Below are 19,316 nucleotides of genomic sequence, written 5' to 3' on the forward strand. Positions count from 1 at the left end.
AGCATAATTTAGAGGTGATTAAACTGTGTAATCCTATCCTTTATTGGTAATTTAAGTTTTATTATTCGATGCGAATAACAAAGATTCCAGTCGAGAACTATTTTCGTTTAATCTGAATGGCTGTTGTGTGTATTCCGTAAACTTCCGACCTTAAGAATAGTTCAGCGTTACATTGAAATACATATAGCCCTAAATTCTTTCGGACTAACAATAATCGATCCAAAAATTAATATTTAGACATTTTGAAGTACTGTTTAACCCCCGCAAAACGGCGCTCTGTAGAACAATCCCCACTTTACAACAAAAGATTCTATTCTTTCTGAAGTAAGGAATGGAAGGGTTTAATCTAATATGGCAAGAACTTGTCGACAATCCCATTTGCTTTTGTTATATACTGATGATTTGTATATTATTTTACCCTCTCTAGAGCAACACCACTTCTCAGGAGCAACCAAAAACAAAAATCTTTGTCTCTTAAAGGACGTTGCTGAGGTTGTACTGTACTGAGCACGGGTGCTTTCAGCGCTTTGATTAATCCATATGCTACTGTTCTCCATGTCGGAAACAATATTTATATATTCTACATGTACAACTTTACTTGTGCGAAATAAAAAAAATGAATAAAATATTGATAGTAGATAAAATACAGAATAGTCTAACCCTCAATCATAATAAACGCGTCATCGTATCTCGGCAATGTTTGTTTAAATAACGCATAAATCTTTTCATCTCCGGCCTGATGTGTGCTGTGCATACATGATACATGTTAATTGACATGTAACAAATGCCGTGTGTCTTTAAACTGGAAAAGCAGACTAGACTGTGATGATTAGTAATTTTCATATGGTCTGATTATAAACAAGAAGTATCTTTAAACAAAAAAAGATACCCGGCCGAGGTAAAACTGCTTATACTTGCTAAAATCATTTCGAATTTTTGTATTCATGTAGAAATGATATATTTAAACTTGAATATCTGGAAAAGCTTAACTAGAAAGTGAAAGAACTTAAAAATGTAGCAAACTTATGAACCCATTTCTTTTCCAGAACTCTTTAGATTAATTTTTAACAATTACACACGTAAAGCATTTTGGACATCTTTCAAACCTATTTAGAATGGCCAATAAGATTCCCAGATAATAATTTTTAACTTTGAAATGACCAATGAAAATTCTACTTTATTCAGTTCTTCCCGGTTAATTTTACAGGAAGTCGAACTGATTTTAAACGATCTTCGACCGAAAATAGGTACACTACTGCTAGTGGCAAAATTTATTAATAATTCGTTTAAGTTAGATATTCTTCTGTATATATAATATTTACATTTGTTTATTAATATTAGATATATAAACACATACTTAACAATGGAAATATTTCTTTTTCATATGTGTAGAGTAATCGTCCGTGAATATATATGTACATACCTATACGACAATATACATGTATGAGCCGCGTCACGACAAAACCAACATAATGGGTTTGCGACCAGCATGGATCCAGACCAGCCTGCGCATCCGCGCAGTCTGATCAGGATCCATGCTGTTCGATTACAAACTCTATGAAAAGTTAAGAAAACTGATAGCGAACAGCAATGGATTCCTGATCAGACTTGCGCGGATGCGCAGGCTGGTCTGGATCCAATGCTGGGCGCAAACCCATAATGTTGGTTTTGTCGTGACGCGGCTCATATAAATTTATTTCACACCTTATAAAATGTAACCAATAATCTTCCAGCATTTCATCACGTGATATTTCCGCACAAATCATCATTTCCCGAGTCCAACAAATCCGTATCGAAAGCATATTGTACTCCATATAGACTCGTACATTGCTGCAAAAGCTATATTGCTGTGTAGTATGTACTTGTCAAAAAGAATTCAGTATTGTACCTAAGTATAATATCACAAAGAATACGATTATGGTCACAGAACGAGTGCCGTTTGTTGGACTGGAGTATATAAAATAAAAATGTTGGCGACACATGTTTTTCATGTTCACGTGACTACTGACGTCATGCTGATCTGCCAATCACGCTGGAACTTTGTCTAAGGCCTGTTGAAAATCTCTTATCAAATCGTCTGGGTCCTCTAATCCGATACTGAAAATTGAAAAGAAATTGGTCATTGTTAATTATGCTTAATTAAAAAAATACAACGTATACAACGCATTTTCTGCTTGTTTATATTCGAAATATTAGTAAATTCTCTATTTAATAAATGTTAATGTAGGATTTCACTGTAAAAACTGTATGTATGTACCCATACAGTAACAATATTTCTAAGGAAGCAGAGTAACAAATGTAGGGTGTACACGCCATTGTGAGCTCAAAAAGGTACTAAATAAGGGGTATAACTTGAATATGATACGGGCAGATGTAGTTTCTCATATATTTTCATTTTTTTTTGTGATGAGTGCTCGCTGGTTAATTTTAGTAACGAAAGCAGCCGAGCAGTTCTGCATCCTGAATCAAGAGGTAGCCGACAGATATCAAGTATTGAAACTATCTGCAATGCAAATAAATCATATTTTTTATTACTGTTGAACTGGTTTTATTCGCTTTCGGATAATATTCGACAATATACAAAGGCTCTCTAGGGAATAATTGTATAATATTCGCAAATCATTTTCCTCGCAAATTAATAGTGTTTAACGGCATTGAACCAAGTTTTTTAGGCTGGTTTGCCAGGTTTCAGATTTAAGCCAGCAGTTTCAATTTACTAACACGAGTGACGTCTAAATTTATCCAATAAAAACCTTGATTTTTATCTCAAATATTATTGAAACATAACAACACGTTTGAGAATATTAAAAAGAAATATTTAGTTGTGACGTCGCTTTCTGTGATTTTATTATGAAGGCATCTAGCCGCAACGTCTGCAATATGCAATAAATAATTACTGAATGTTTGTGTTTGTGTGACTTGTTTGTTAATATAGAAAATACAAATTTATCAACATAAGACGGTCAACCTGATTCTAACAAATCCTGGCGTTATCCCGGCCTCTTCACGTTCCTCGTCTGACATGATCATTGGACCGTGGGTCATCGTTGCTGGGTGCTCGACAAGTGTCTCCACACCGCCCAATGAAACTGCCAGTTGGGCTAAATGCAAGTTCTAAAATAAAATAAATATATCAACTTATCTAATTAGAAAAGAACATATACTTTATTTTTAAAAAAATGGGAAAAAATAAATAAAAACCGAGCCAATATCACAAAGTCTGCTGTAAGCGATTTCAAGACCAGACGAAAAACTTGAAAAAAAATATGCAGACGGCATCTTATTAAGACAGACGAGAAGTATTTTAGCATTCAAAGCGTAAAGTGTCTACCAGTACCAACAGAAAGCATGTATGCGACGCCGTTATATGTCGCACTTGCTGCTAAATGTCGCGCTGTTGCCATTAAATGTCGCAACCACCGCTAAATGTCTCAAAATATTTTGCCGTTAAATGTCACAACGATAACTGTTCAATATCGCATCATTTTCACAAACCGTAAAATGTCATAACACTAAAAGTTTAAAACATCAAACGTTATGTAAAACAGCTAGTATTAACGTTATGTAAGTGATATGGAGCCCAGCAATCTCAATCTAATAGGAAAGGATTTTCTGTCATATACAAACTAAAAGGTTGAAATTGAAGTCATCAAAGATTGACGACTATAATGCATGCCAAAAAACCACTTGGTGATAAAAAACATTTGTATATCTAATAGTAGTACAATGTTTCATTTAGCAACCCAGGTGTCGTGAATTGGATCTGCATCAGCTTGAGATAAATCTAACACACAGAGAAGTTCATTCTAGAAAGATTCATTTAATCAGAATTGTTTATATTTGTGTATATTTTGTGTCGGCCTTTCACCTAGAAGCTTGTTTGTCTGCGGTTTTATCAATATTACAGGTAATAGTATACATGAATGTATTATTTTTTGCTTATACAAATGTCATTGATGCAATCATCACTTTATGTAAGGTAAGCAAAATATCAACCCATTGTGTGTCTTAAAGCTACATCCTCAAGATTAGTCAAAATATTTCAATAAAATCAAACTAGAGAAAAATTATACTTAGATGTAAGGAAATCAAGAATCAAGAAATATTTTACAGATTATGTGCGATTAATGACTGATTTTTTTTTCAGTGTTTACAACTATATTTCTACTGCCTTACTAACGCAGTAAAGACTATTAATGCATATTATGACCCTTTTTTGGTAATTCCCGTTGTTTGGAAGTGCCATTGATAATGTTCAAATTGCTTCCTTTTTGGTTAATTCACAATATTACCCATTCAAATACATTTTCAAAATTTTCATGAAAATTAGCATGAATCTGGAGGCGTACTGCTTTAAAGCCCCATACACTGTTTCGGTAATGACCATGGTATCGCTACGGTGTCTTGTGCCGGTGAACCGGGGTGTTCCGTGGTGTTTTTCTGAAAAATCAAATTGCGTTTACACATCCCCGACAGGGCCCAGGTGTTTCCCAGTTCAGTACCCGATATAACACCGGATATACACGGTTATGGGTGATGCTGGTACTGTCCCGATGCAGCGCCGGTAATGCGCCGATGCTGTTAAATTCAAGTTTATTAGACCACGTTGACATCAGTCATTTGGTAAAAACAGCAGAGATACCAAAGGAAGGGGAAGAAATTTAGAAAAAAAAATGTGCATACAACGCCTACTGAGGTTGAGGTACCTTTGGAAATAACTCCCCTAGATAGCAGGGAAGGGTCGAATCAGCCGGACAGTAAGGAAAGCTCGCCTCAGAAGTAAAAAGCAGAGAACGGCCCCTCTTCATCTCACAGATGAGAAGGAAGAGGTCATGGCTGACTGACTAAAATCTAACGGCTTTAAGAAAATGACCAAAAGTAGCAGTACAAGTGTATATAAACTTTAACTCTTTAATTGTCTGTTATCGTCACGAAATCGTTACGCCACCGTCTATCACCGTTGTATAACCGTAACTCGTTGGCAATATCCGTGACATTACCGGGTCCACCGGACCGTTCTCGCCAATAACCGCAATGTACCCCTGGCTCTACTGTAGCTCTGCCTGTTTTTACCGTGGCGACATCGTGTATTTACCGGGCCTTAGCCGTGTGGACACTGATCACGCATCCTGGTTAACTACGGCTTGTCACGGTATGGATGCGGTAAAAATACGGTGGTTCCACGGCGATTCCCGGTGCCGAAAGAACACTGTTCTGGGCTTCCTTCCCGGCGAGTGCCGGTGAGCCCCGCCTGTATTAAACATTTTAATATAACCGTGGCGATCCCCCGCTTTGTCCCGGCTCACCACGGCCATTACCTGGACAGTGTAAATGGGGCTCAACATTCTGACAGAAAATCAAGCTCACTCCTAATATTTTTCTCATAACGTATGTAAGAATGGCATATCTTACGAAAGACTGGTGGAGACATTTCAACTTCATAAATTCCCGAATTCACCATTTCAACTTCATGAACTCATGTTTTGAACTTCACTATTTCAACTTCACAATTTCATCTTCACGAATTAATAATTTCATTTTCATTTATTCATGAATCGCGAAGTTCAAAACATTAATTAATGAAGTCAAATTCATGATGTTCAAATGTCCCCAACTGTCTTTCGTAGTCATGTCACTAGAAGTAAGTGTAGGGCTATTCTTCATAGTTTGATGTTATGTGAAATGAAATTGAATTGATGAACACGTTTGATTCAAATAACCTTGACCTTGTGTCATTAAAAATTGTTTCTTCGATTTGATTTTTTTCAATCTTGAGATAATATAGCAAATGAATGCCCAAGTTACATAGCCATAAAGGCATACTGAAAACTGTACAGCAAAATTTTAAACTTTTAATGAGCTTAGATCTCTAGTAGATATGCAAACATCATACTGTATGAACCGAAATAAATTTACCAGTACATTGTATAAGAAAGGCTGCACATCCCTGCAGACTGAACAGAGTTTCTACTTATGGCTGACTGACTGGAAATTCTATCTTGATATTTACAGCCTAAAACATTGGAAGCTTAAATGCCCATTATGCGTCAAAAAGATTGTATTTTGTTTCTAATTTGTTGTGTCCTGTTTTAGTTTCCAAAAAGATACAAGTTGGTCAACTACCGGAACCATGTTTTGCTTCTAGTGTTTTAAAAGTTAATTCAGTTATATGAATTTAGTATTTTGTATGGAAGACAAAATAATTCTATGTCTATATTGTGTCACATTTAAGACTGATACTTTTATATTCAGCACTTCTTTTTTTAGTTGATTAGCATGTTCCATGATCTAAAACCATTATTTAAACATTATACAAATCGTAACGGGAAGAAAATCTTGTTTGTTTCTGAGGTATAATGTACCTTAGAAAAGTGCATTTTACAAAATCAGCATTCATAGATTGGGCTTGCAAATATGTGCAGTTTTACCAGTGTCAGAATTGTCGGCTGCTCAAGTTTAATCTTTTTTTTCTTACAGCTCATCACATTATTTTCTATGACAAGTAAGATAAGTCGAATATACATGTAGAAATCAAATGCATACTTAAGCAAAAATGCCCCCCAGGTTAACATTTGCTAACATAGTTTGCGAAAGTTATCTCCCATATAAAACGTTTTTGAATCGTTCATGTTTTGTAAAATAAAACTTTTTAATTATATACATTGAACGAAAAAAAAATTTAACTGCAAACTCAAAAATTTCCAAGGAATTATATATTATCTTCTTAAAATTTCAAAGCGGACTTAAAAGGATGTAAACTGATACCCGCTTGTTTTGCATTACTATTGTTGTATATAAAGCCATTCAAAACATATCTATGAAAATAGCCTCCTTAACAATAAGGATATGGCATGTTTTTAAAGTCTGCCCTTTAATAAAAGGGCGGACAACTCTTTGTCCCCTTTTCGTTGGAGAAGGGGAAGCTTGTGATGCGTGTATGTGGTCGCACGGTCACTTTCCTTCTAACATGTCCTCGATGCATGTATGTGGTCGCATGGTCGAAAATCTCTATTATAATGATAACATGTTTAGAACAATTAAGGTGAGCAACTTTCAAAAAAAAAAAAAAACAAACTCTTAATAAGAAGATTTAATAGCCAGATTAATAGCCAATCAAGGCCATCAAGTTCATTACTTCTGGTTAGGAGTTTAAAAAGCCTAATAAGGACTTCTTCACTTAGAATAAGAAGTATAGGAGAGATAAAACACCTAATAACAACTTGTTACAAACTAATTAGGAATGCTTAATCATAATTAGTAATAGTCACTTTGTAACTCTAAATAAGGAGTTCTAAAGCCTAATTAGATGGAAAATTATTAGGAGTTAAGAAACTAAGTCTTGGTTAGGACTTTCTTAGTAATGAGGAGCTTTAAAGGCCAAAATAATAAAATACTTGATTTGAATTATGAAACTTCTGATTAAGTTTGTTATAAAAAGGACAAGCAATAATTTTATACCTCCTAATTAGCTTTACAAACTTCTAATTAGGACATACAACACAGTAAAGTCACATAGCACCTTTCCAGCTTTACTGGTGGAGGAAGACCTCATGTAACCCTCCGTGCACGGAAGGGAATCCGAGTAGAACCACCGACGTTCCGTAAGGTAGTTGGAAGCCTAATTCCCTGGCAGGATTCGAACCCACAGCGGTAGGGACAAATACAGGACACTAGTCTAGTGTATATATTTGCAAAAGTAGGCTAAGCAATAAACAACAGATGGGAATCATATGTACCTAACATGTATCGTAGTTGCAGACTCTACTTTAATCAATGGTTTGCAAACAAAAAGGACAATACAAGTGAATTGGTATTTGATGCAAAGTAACCATGCAACAATTATATGTGGATGTTGATAGAACAAAATATCAGTTATTCATGATATGAATGTCATATTAATTAAATCATGTAGAGCTTATGTTCAAGAAATATTTTGTAAGAATATCCGAATGATAAGTTTCTATTGTTCTAATATTTCTTGAATAACAATCCTCTGTAAAAAGCATTTTTACCTAGAGTTGGCAGATAGACCGGGACATTCCTTTATGTCCCAAGGTTACTAAATATATACAAACATTTACTCAATGTTTATTGTATCATGAATATACATCTTGCGACATTAAACGGTATTGTTTGGACATTAATCGGCACGAGAAAATTTAGCGACATTTAACGTTGTCATTGCGACATTTAACGACATAATATTTTGCGACATTTGGCGGTAGTTAGGACATTTCGCGGTAGTTGCGACATTTAGCGGTAATAGTGCAATGCAATTAGCGGCGGGCGATGCAACATATTACAGCAATATAATGTATAAAGATATATATCAACACAATCTTCACATAGTAAACATACTAAGATTTAAACTAGTTGTTGAAATAATACCTGATTCTTAGTTAAGTAACTTCAACATCAAACAATAGTTTCATAACATCTCAAGGTCAGCAACCTTAAACACTCATGCAAAGAAACAAACGCACTTTCCACTAGGATTTGATATTGATTTTGTGGACTCGGAAAATGAAAACGACGCTAGATGGGAAAGAATATGTAATTGATAGTAATATTGGACTCGATAAATGAAAACGAACCTTAATAATATTAGACTGGGGCAAATAATGATTTATATCGACATATCTCGTGGTGGAAGTGCTCATTGATGACATTTTATGACGTATCAAATAAATATGCATATTAGCATTACCTCTACAAACGCCTTCCCACCGTCGATCCCGCCCTTTATTTCCACAGCTATCATGCCGCTATAGCCTTTCATTTGTTTCTTGGCTAATTCGTGATGAGGATGTGATTCGAGACCCGGGAATCTAACATCTTTCACTTTTGGATGTTTTTCAAGATACTGCGCAACTTTTGCCGCGTTAGATGAATGACGTGGCATACGCACATGAATGGTTTTGATACCACGTAACAGCAAACTGGCGTCGTGTGGAGATAATTGCATACCCAGTGTGCTCTGGTATCTCTTCATCATTTTCCAGTGCTCTAATTTCTTGAACGTTAGACAGCCTGCCGTAAGATCGCTATGACCTCCAAGATACTTTGTACAGCTGTGCATCGAAATATCAATTCCAAACTTGATGCTTTGCTGACAAAACAGACTAGCAAATGTTCCATCGACGATAGTAAGAATTCCTTTAGAAGTTCCAAGTTCTCCAAACTTTTGCAAGTCAAGAATTGCCAGCATAGGATTGCATGGAGTTTCTCCGTAAAGTAATTTTGTGTTCGGTTTGATCTTGTTCTTGTATTCGTCCACGTTACAGCCGGCTGGCACCCAAGACGTTTCTACACCATATTTGGCTAAGATTTTATCCAACATATCAAAGGTCGCACTATAACAAGGATTTTGACAAACCACGTGATCTCCAGCCTTTAAGAAGCAGATGAGAGCCGCGCTTATGGCAGCCATGCCGGAACCAAAAACCAAAGTACCGGCCCCTTCCTCAAGCGCATTGATCGCGCACTCGGCGGCGTCTGAATTCGGGTTACCAAGACGACCATAGATATAGCCAGACTCTTTCAAAATTCTGAGGTAGTCGTCTACGCTACTCATGAGGTAGGTGCTCGAATGTGTGATTGGCGGGACAAGCGGCTCGGTGCCAGGGTGTACGAATCGTGTCGATGTCGCCTTGGTGTCCATAGAAAGTTTTGAGGCCATATCTTCAGGAAGGCCATCAAGTTGAGATTTTGCTGGGTTCCACAATTGACTGAAATTAGTACATGCTTAATTACTTGAAGGCTTATTACGATATCAATATACAAAAATATTTACAAGTAAAATATTTCAGAATTAAATTCTCCAAACTGTATAAAAATGTACATAGTTGTGTTAAACTAAACATCTTATTAGTATCAGATAAAATAACCAATATTGAAATAAGTTTTTGAAAATTTCGACGATGTCACTATGAGATTTAAGGGATGAAAAACTCATTTTCAATCTGTAGGTTTCAACATTTGACAAAGACCAGCTACAATTCAATATCCTGAAACGAAATTGCTGAAATGACGGACATAAAATTGAATAATCTCAAGAAATCTTCCTAACGCAAATTATGCAGAGCGAATGAAATGTTTTAAGATAGAGAAAAAATGAAAGAACGTCAACTTAACATAATTTTAAGTACCTCATTTTGTATAAATTGTCCGGTCAATACACGAATATTTTATCTTACTACCGACTCATGTATGTAAATACACAATGTGAATTCAAGTCTGTTCCGAATTTTATCTTGTGATGACATTAGGGGTATAAGTATAAATCTAACACGTGATACTAAATCTTAAATTTCACTGACACAATCGCAACTTTTCGGTCATTTCCGTCAAACTTCGGTTATATATTAAGTGACATAAACTACAGATATTTACAAGTCAAAGTTATTTAATTCTAATGTATATATTAACATGTAATGTTATTAGTTCACTGTCAAATGCGCTGTGCATGCATTGGTATACGATTTAACTATGACACATTTGCAATAGAAAAGTCTCCAAATTATGATATAAAATAGTTCAGATGCACTCTAATTGTTAGATAAAATCGGTTATCATATGAAATATCAACATGCTAATTTTGATGACATTTAATCGTCATTTACAGTGTTCTCATTTTTCTTTGTGTTTTTATACTTATCTTGTTTTCTTTGAAAACTAATGTGTATTGATAAAATGCATACACATACTATTATGAAAAAATTGAAATTCGCTACAAGACGAATAACTTTATTTAGTTTGGTTACACTGACACAGTTAGGGTCATTATTATATCAACTGAGCAGCTAAATTGTATAGGAGGGAGACCAACGTACGTTACTCATCAATGTATTTAGCAACCATCCTTGTCATTTTACGAATTAAACTTATCCAGGCATTCTGGTATTCTAGTCATAACCTTAACACCGAATATAAGGCGGCGATACGAAGATTTCTACCCGCCGACACGATAATTTTACAGAAAAATATCTGTGTCCTCGCCTATTTTTGACATCGTGCGCTGTGGTTAAGTTAAGATAATGTTATCATATGTTTTTGTGAAAGCGTTTAGATATTTTGAATTCATGATAAGAATGAATTTTTGTGCATTTTGGCGATAGAATAGATCGAATACTCCTTATTATAAGAAGAATAGAACAACATTCAAATAGTTTTAACTAATACTAACATTTGAATATACATGTATAAAAATGAGTTAGTTTAACGCGTTTCCGAAATGCACAAGATTTAATATTCTTTTATAGAATAAAAATTTCAACATGTACTAAATACCACATTCAATAATTGTACCGATTTGATAATTATTATACCAGCTGCAGACACATGCTTTTAGAAACGATTTTATTTGTATAGATTGGGGTGTTATGCTTTTTTAAATGTACTTTTTATTATCCTTGTGATATTCAGGTTAATTGATATAGGTTCATTTCAGCTGAGAACCATTTTGGTGGCGGAAACTTATCCTTCATAATTACCCATTAATTGAAAAAAGTAAAAAGAATGTTGCAACTATATAAAAAAGAACTCCACTAATGGTACGAAAGTCTGAAAATATAAAGTTTGATTTTCTTATAAAGATGACCTGGGGCACCTTAAATCAAAAAGATATGCAAAAGATAATTGCAAAATATGCTTAAAATAAGTAAAAACAGTATTTGAGTCCTATCTCTAACTTTATTTGAGTGAAAAGCGTTGCAACTCTTTTCAATTTTGGTCATTTTTCACAATAAGACTACTTATTATGGAAAAACCAAATGAGAAAATGATCTGAAAATTTGCACATACAAAAAAAAAGTAATAATAAACCGCAGTGGAGTCACTTTTAGTTTGAAGATTGAATTGAATCATAGTTGTTTCCATTATATTCATATGACAGAGCAACTATAATTAAAATGTAATTTTGCATATTATTATTCATCATAGTAAATTAATAAGCATGCGTCTGTATATTTAATTAGCTCAGTAACTGATTACTGAAACGGAGAGTTATAAGGTTGATAATCTCTAAAAGGTGAACAGCATTTATTCTAAATTGTAAAAAGACAGATAATGCCCGAAGAGTGATGTATTGATGACTGGATGGCAGGACCACACCGTACAATTAAATTCGAAGACAATCGTTCAACGCGATGACAGCCGTATTCAGTTTTCGGTATAACGAAATAATTGACGGACGGTAAGAATTAATCTATTTTTAACATAACCAACTGTGCAAAAAAAGTTCTACTCTTTCCTAGTTACTTTAGCACAAAAGCCGTATTTTTTTCGTTTAACGGTTTTCAGCCTTATTCATTCTAGCTGATGAGTAGATGTCGATGTTATCATTAAATAAAGGCAAACGGTTGATGACGTTACTCACATTTTGAAGACATTCAAACTTAAGTACCCTATATCTTTAAAAAAACATATTTGAGGGAAGGTTTGGAATATTTTATGACAAAATGTTGACGTTTACGAATGATTTATTATCATGAGAAAATATAAGTTTGTGTGACTTCTAAAAAAGCTACATGTCGTATAAAGTGTGCTAATTTTCAATAAAAATTCACGTAAAGTGTAATGTTTGCACAGGGCCAGAGATGTAACCGTCCGGTTAGCTCAATAGGTAGAGCGTTGGACTGTGAATCGAGCGACCCGGGTTCGATTCCCGGACGACGCAGGTGACATTCATTGCGATTGATCATGAAATCTTTTCTACGGTCATTCGCACTGTACCTCTGCTCTGATATGAACAGAAGTTTCAGTTCCTTGCGAAGGTGAAGGCAACTAGTACTAGTAAACTGCTTGACAGCCTGTCCAGGAACGATGCGTGGGCTGAACTGTGCTCTGGTGAATTCAATGTGGCTTACTGCCGTGATCTGGAGTGAAAACTATCACCACCACCACCATTATTGTTTTATACTGACATGTACGAGTATATACTAGTACGGCTGTCTCGTTGAACAGTTGCTTCCCATTTGATTGTACGATGTGAGGATGTATGAATGGAATTTCTAACGGGACGATACTTTTGTTGCTTTTCCTTTGTTCTCTCGTTTGTTCATTTTAATCACATAAAGGAAAATAGCCACATAAAAGCCTTACATAATGAATGACATCAAAGAGAAAGTACAGTTACCTATTGTTCCTAAAGCCACATTTAAAAGTATCCAGATGATAGCTCGAATGGACGGACGGACATAAGAAAATCAATTCTCACATATCCAAAGAAAATAATTCATGAACAGATATTTGTTTTCATTTTAATGAAAGAAGGTGACATGTAGTGTTGAATGTTAAGTTGATATCAGTTGACACTATACAGTATAGCCTCTTCTGGTGTCAAGGAATCTTTGACATCTCATTCTATATCAATATGGTGTTGATAATTATCAGACGCCATTGCTTGTAGCGTACTGTCGGTCTTGGTGCATTTATAATTCTAATTCTAGAGTAAAAGAACTAAATTAGACGGTGTCAATATTTTACGATGTATTGCCATGAATGAAAAGCTACTTTCACGTTCGTTAACTAAAAAAAAAAAAAAAAAAAAAAAAAATCAATAAAAAATGAACTTAGATTAAAAACTTGATTTGTTTTCCAAAGTTGCTGAAATAAAAAATGTATGTATCAATAAGAGCATTCTATTAGTATCGAGGTATTTGTTAGTGTGTGCAATGTGAGAAACAAACAAAAAAAAAAACATAAAATAAAAATCGAGCATTTTAAATGAACTTTATTTGACAATGAAATCTAAAAATAATAATTATAAATTAAATTTAATGTATAATTGAATTTTTCACAGTCACGAATCTTCTGCTCCTGAATATATAAATTAGATGATTATAATTAAGACAAGAAAAATCAATGAAAACGCGTGAGTGAAAATAATTCATCTTATATTTTTTTATTTCTTTTTTTATTGAATTAAAATTCAACTTATTTCCAGATGCATATGTGAATGAGTTATTACTGAAAAAATGTATCTTTCTCAATTCTGTTGTCAAATATAAACTGAACTGAACAAAAAACGTGTTTAAGCGGAGATATAGTACTATTTGAAAACAATCAGAATGTCAAATGGGCTACATATATTCGGGCGAACGATTATGTCTCCGACAAAACAAGTGGAAAAACTCGCTGAACACAATTTTCACGTGTATGCACGTACCAGTAGATTCTTGCATAGCAGACTGGTATTTCCGTGAGTTTTACCCATGCAGAAAATCTCATCTGGCATGGGGGTGTCAGATGAGTCGCGTGTCATACAACAACGTCATTTTATGAATGAACCGCGTTAACATGACGTTATTTTAGAAGGGAACTATGTTCTTAGGATGACGTCATTTCGCCGTTGTTATTAAAGTTGTAAATTCATACGCTATTGTATTTTATTATTGTGTTTAATTTCCAAGTGGGGTAAACGATTTTAAATATGAAATAGTATGGCAGAATATGCAAGAAAAAATATCTGACATATGCTTGCGGTTTGGTTTGGAATGTCCGTCCCTCGGGAACGCGCCAATGGGCGGTAACTCGGCAAGCCTCGTTACAGCCAAATGGAGGGGGGAGGGGGGGTCCCTCGGGAGGGATATTCCGATCTGAACTGCAACATATGACAAATATTATTACACCTGCTAAACGACACCTTAGGCAACGTTTTCAAGCATTAGGGCTTACAGAAGATCGACCGTGTACTAGACGCCAAGGCCGCTATATTCGGAACACCCACCTGTGCAATCGCTTCCAAACTGCCACAGCTTCTGCTGCTTACATCCCTGGTACCCACAATAATCGTATATCTGCACAAAGTGCGCGCAATCCATAGCGCGAGGACGGGTAACGTGGACGCGAACCATACGTTTGTTGTGTTTTGAGGCGACATCACCGTGTAAACCGTGTTAATTTGGCACGTACAAACCAACACTGGCTTAGACAACAATTGAATAGCGTTCTTAACTCAGACAAGTCGAGGTTTTCCATTCATCGAGCTGATGACAGGGTTCGGGTATACCGTAGGAGAAATGAATGTTTTGCTTACTGCTGCGTACATGAACGAGATCGTTTTGGTGTGGGGGTTTTGTTTTGGTCTGGGCAGGCATTGCACGTAGCTTTCGCACTAATCTTGTCGTTATCGAAGTGAATTTGAATGCCCAACGCTACCGAGATGAAATTCTCGCGAGGCATGTTATCACACTGTTTCAAAATAGGCCAACATCATGATAATGCCACAAGCCATACGGTTAGGGACACTGCGAGTTTCCTCAGGTCGAATAACATTAAATTTATCAAAGACTGGCCTGCCAAAAGCCCTGATCTAAAAACCAATTGAACACATTTTGGGATAATTTAGACCAGCGTGTTAGACATCGCCCAATCATAATGCTGATCCGTTGCCAGGCAGTCCTGAAATTCATTCAGCTGACGACAATTATATTGAGAGGTTGCGCTAAACGTCAAGATATAATTTTACAAATACATGTATTGTTACTTAGTATTGTAGAGGCTGTTTTCAGATATTTATATAAACAACCCACATATAATAACTTGTCAAATGAAACCAGTTATTGAAATATAAATTTTAACAGCTGTTACTGTGAATAAAAAACGCCTCAATTATTATTGAAAATGCAAATACTCTTGATGATGGTGGACTTATTATATATCATATATCACGTATAGAATTGTATTATAAGAAATTCGCTCGCTCGCTCGCTCGCTCGCTCGCTCGCTCGCTCGCTCACTCACTCACTCACTCACTCACTCACTCACTCACTCACTCACTCACTCACCAACTCACTCAATCACTCAATCACTCACTCACTCACTCACTTATCCGTTCAGTTGGTCATTTGACAGTGCGCCAGGCAAATCTTTCAGAAGAAATTGATTTTGTTAAGATTACAGTATAGCCGTGAATTTCAATTTCATTTTATTTCAAATCTTATTCCTTATTTTCTTAGTGCTTTTCTAAGTTGGGTTTTACGTCACACCAACACAGTATCAGAAAAGGCACGTTTTGTTTTCAGAAACAAACAATAACACAACTTCTAACTGATCTATCATTTTGTTTTCATTTATCTTTTCAATTTACATTTTATTTTCCAACAACACTAGGACTTGAAGAATCTTCGAACAGAAGAAATCCAGAGAACATACTCCGAGCTCCACCGATGAAGGATTTATCTGAATCAATATTTTGGATTGTGAAGACATCCCCTTTCCGCACGGGAAGAACAATGGTTTGGCTAATCGTATCCTGACCCGATCCTGCGCCGCTGACAATCATCACCGTCATGGGCTGACCATTCCACATAAAACGCACCTGTGCGTTAACATTAGAGAATGATACAAGGGTTGCAGAAAACACGTATATTCCTGAAACCGGGGCAACAAATGCTCCTGATTTATTGTTGTAGCCATTTCCTATATTGATGGCTACAACTTCGAAGATGAAATTCTGGTGGACCCCAGCATGTTCTAGGTTTTCGTCCATTTTCGCGAAAAAGGCCACGGGAGTTCCATTTCCAAATCTCCTTATTCTGATTTTGTTTGCATCTTAAAATAAAATCAACAAAGATATTTTTATACACAAAACAAAACCAACAGCTACAACAACAGCAACAACAACAAGTAAAAAGCAAAACAGACGAAAATACACAAATAACAAACAACAAAAACATCCCCAAAGAAGAAAAAGATAACAATTAAAAAATAGATAAAAAAACCAACAGCAAAAGAAAATCACCAACCACAAGAACAAAAAAAACCCCAACAAAACACAAAAACAAAACACCATTTTACAGCATATGGTTAATGAACACCGAAGAAACCATATGCTGTTTGATAAATACATTATTCGAAAATTCGGACATGACGTGACATGATATTTTTGTTCGAGATTTCTTTTTCATATTTTTCATTTTTTCATTATCTTGAACAATAAATTGTGTGCACAAAATTTATGCTTACTTGCTCACTTCATTTCTTCCAGAAATATCATATTATTGCTCAAAATGACGGCAAAATGAACCTTTTTAATATGATATAATCGGGCTAAGAATCATACAAAAAATCTATTTTGAATTTGATTCTGGTTATATCATTTTTCTTATCTTTTTGTAAAATATTACGTTTTAAGTGTCATATTTGATCAATGTTAGACATTTAAATTGTTGTCAACCTTATTGGAGCTACTTTAATATACTTATGAGGCAAAATTTCGTTAAAAATGTATAAAATTATTTCATTGATGTATGACCTTGCTTGATGTTCACGTCACTCGGCTGTCTCTTGATTACTGAATTTACATCTTCCAAAGACCCCGTCTCTAGTTTACTGGTTGTTAAGCTGTTATGTTTTCCAAAGTTGTTATGTTGTCGCTGCGAGTGTAACTGTTTCTTTAACTCGACAATCTGCTCCCTATGGATTAGGTCCTGAGCTTTAAGGCTTGCAACTTCATCGAAAAGATCATGAACGAGCTTTTCAGTTGCTTCCAGTCTTTTCAGAATGGCGGACTCTGCTTCTAAAAAAGGAAACAATGTTTCGATGTTGTTATGTTTTGATGAAAGTTTTGGAAATGTTAAAACATCTAAGCAAGGAAGATAACCGATATGAATAGGATAAATAGGTATATGCGTGAGTAGCCCGGGATTCAGGCGTTGATTGTTTTTCCGTATTCATATGTGCGTTATTTCGTGTTCGTTCGTGTTTTTGATAGTGTCGATTTGCCGAACATAAAAAAATTGACACACCTGAACTCAGGCTAATGCGTGTGTAACGTTTTGGACTTTCAGCGGACCAAAATACGATGTTACCATTTTACATTAAGAAATGATACCCTCTGACGTCACATAATACTTTAATTTAAATGAGTTAACATGACAGACTTATATGAAATGTATCTAGGCATTATCCAGCTTTGAAACATTTATGGCACAGGTAACGCCAGAAAAATCACAAGAAACATAATCAACGCTTAAGTAAAAATTACAACTTATAATATAACTATTTCTGCAAAAAGATCAGTTTAGTTTGTATCTAAGATCAAGAAATAATTTCCTCAAACATTACTTACCAGAATCAGCTAATGCCATTCCAGACATAGTCGCACAAATCAAAATTAGAACTTGATACATCATTGAAACTCTGGACCAAACACCTACTTTTAACATCAGGGTTAAAAGTGATACGGAACGAGGTTCTTTTTGTATACGATTTTGTAGGCACGATAACGAATACGTCATAATTCTTTTACGGAGTTAATGACCTATATTTTTGACAAAGATTAGCACATACAAGAGTTTATTTAATTGATGCTAAACAAATTTTGATAATGTCGACTTTATTCCTCATACCTATATATTTTCATAAGTATATTAAATGTATAGATAAGACTGGAAGTCAATTGAGATCAAATGATTTTGAACATATTGTTGACACTGAAATTGTCTTCATTGCCCATCTAATGTACCTATATGTTTTACTCCATAACATATGTGTTATATACCGACATACCAATGTTAAATCACTTAAAACATTATCATTTTTTTATTTAAAAAAATTGTATAATTATATTCAAATGATACATTTCTATTTTTTTAACCAAAATTCGAAATACTTTAAGAAAATAATCTGGTATAAAATTATTCATCTTTTACAAGTAAAAGTATGAAGTTTCACTTTAAAAGGTCGCTGTAGTTTTTATTGTAAACCGTATCATAGTTGTTTACTGGCCAATTACTTTTTAACATCACATGTTTGAGTTTGTCGATTATTTATTATTTCAGCTGTAACGATGGTTTTTCTGCGGTAGACTTTTATCCCTAAAACTGCCGATTAAGCAATAATTACTTGTAAACTGTAGACAACGGTTAAAATGCATTTTCATTTTTTATTTCAAAAGGTATGATACGCATATATTTTGATATATTATTCTTTTACATACTGTTACCATATATATCAAGCACTATTGGTATGTTAAAAGACTGATTATGCCTCAGAAAACAATATTTTTTAATTCTTTAGATGTTAAATTTGTTCAATAATGTCTTAATAATAATGGATTTAGAGCATTTTTGAGGTTGAACAACTGAAGAGAGTAGCACTGAACATTTAGTTATGTGCCGTAAAGGTTGCAGAAAAAAAAAGAAAAAATGATAAATGATAGTATTTCTAAGGCTTTATGAGCCTTAAAGTTTAATCAAATCTTTTTGCTCAACTCAAAACACTTTTACTTTAAAATAACTTCTGTTTTCGAGGAAATCACTTTTAACAGCTATCAACTATGTCTATAACAACATCAATGCGATATTATTATA

General features: G+C 34.7%; 2 protein-coding genes and 1 non-coding gene across 3 annotated transcripts; 1 reads left to right on the forward strand and 2 right to left on the reverse strand.

Annotated features, from left to right (window-relative positions):
* Positions 1 to 1,658: 1,658 nt before the first annotated feature.
* Positions 1,659 to 10,226, reverse strand: LOC132755926 (L-methionine gamma-lyase-like). The gene is made up of 4 exons (XM_060746864.1): positions 10,149 to 10,226; positions 8,708 to 9,728; positions 2,969 to 3,114; positions 1,659 to 2,097 (listed from the first exon to the last, which is right to left on the reverse strand). The coding sequence occupies exons 1-4, from the start codon at positions 10,151 to 10,153 to the stop codon at positions 2,028 to 2,030; spliced, it is 1,242 nt and encodes a 413-aa protein (XP_060602847.1). The 5' UTR covers positions 10,154 to 10,226; the 3' UTR covers positions 1,659 to 2,027.
* A 2,376-nt stretch (positions 10,227 to 12,602) lies between these two features.
* Trnah-gug (transfer RNA histidin (anticodon GUG)) lies at positions 12,603 to 12,676 on the forward strand. The gene has a single exon. It is a non-coding gene; the product is annotated as a tRNA-His (tRNA).
* Positions 12,677 to 16,044: 3,368 nt separating this feature from the next.
* LOC132755927 (multimerin-2-like) lies at positions 16,045 to 18,231 on the reverse strand. The gene is made up of 3 exons (XM_060746865.1): positions 18,074 to 18,231; positions 17,258 to 17,521; positions 16,045 to 16,554 (listed from the first exon to the last, which is right to left on the reverse strand). The coding sequence occupies exons 1-3, from the start codon at positions 18,168 to 18,170 to the stop codon at positions 16,094 to 16,096; spliced, it is 822 nt and encodes a 273-aa protein (XP_060602848.1). The 5' UTR covers positions 18,171 to 18,231; the 3' UTR covers positions 16,045 to 16,093.
* Positions 18,232 to 19,316: the final 1,085 nt, after the last annotated feature.

The sequence above is a fragment of the Ruditapes philippinarum genome, unplaced genomic scaffold (genome assembly GCF_026571515.1).
Source record: "Ruditapes philippinarum isolate M1 unplaced genomic scaffold, ASM2657151v2 ctg1610_1_1_1_1, whole genome shotgun sequence".
Classification (NCBI taxonomy): domain Eukaryota; kingdom Metazoa; phylum Mollusca; class Bivalvia; order Venerida; family Veneridae; genus Ruditapes; species Ruditapes philippinarum.

Excerpts from the sequence above, each read along its gene's own strand:
- LOC132755926 (XM_060746864.1), bottom strand. Across the intron at positions 3,115-8,707 it reads GTGGGAAGGCGTTTGTAGAG|AACTTGCATTTAGCCCAACT; the intron begins GTAATGCTAATA and ends ATTTTATTTTAG. Across the intron at positions 2,098-2,968 it reads CCAGGATTTGTTAGAATCAG|TATCGGATTAGAGGACCCAG; the intron begins GTTGACCGTCTT and ends TTCAATTTTCAG.
- LOC132755927 (XM_060746865.1), bottom strand. The coding sequence starts at position 18,170 with ATGTTAAAAGTAGGTGTTTGGTCCAGAGTTTCAATGATGTATCAAGTT. Across the intron at positions 17,522-18,073 it reads AATGGCATTAGCTGATTCTG|AAGCAGAGTCCGCCATTCTG; the intron begins GTAAGTAATGTT and ends TTCCTTTTTTAG. Across the intron at positions 16,555-17,257 it reads TGACGTGAACATCAAGCAAG|ATGCAAACAAAATCAGAATA; the intron begins GTCATACATCAA and ends TTTTATTTTAAG.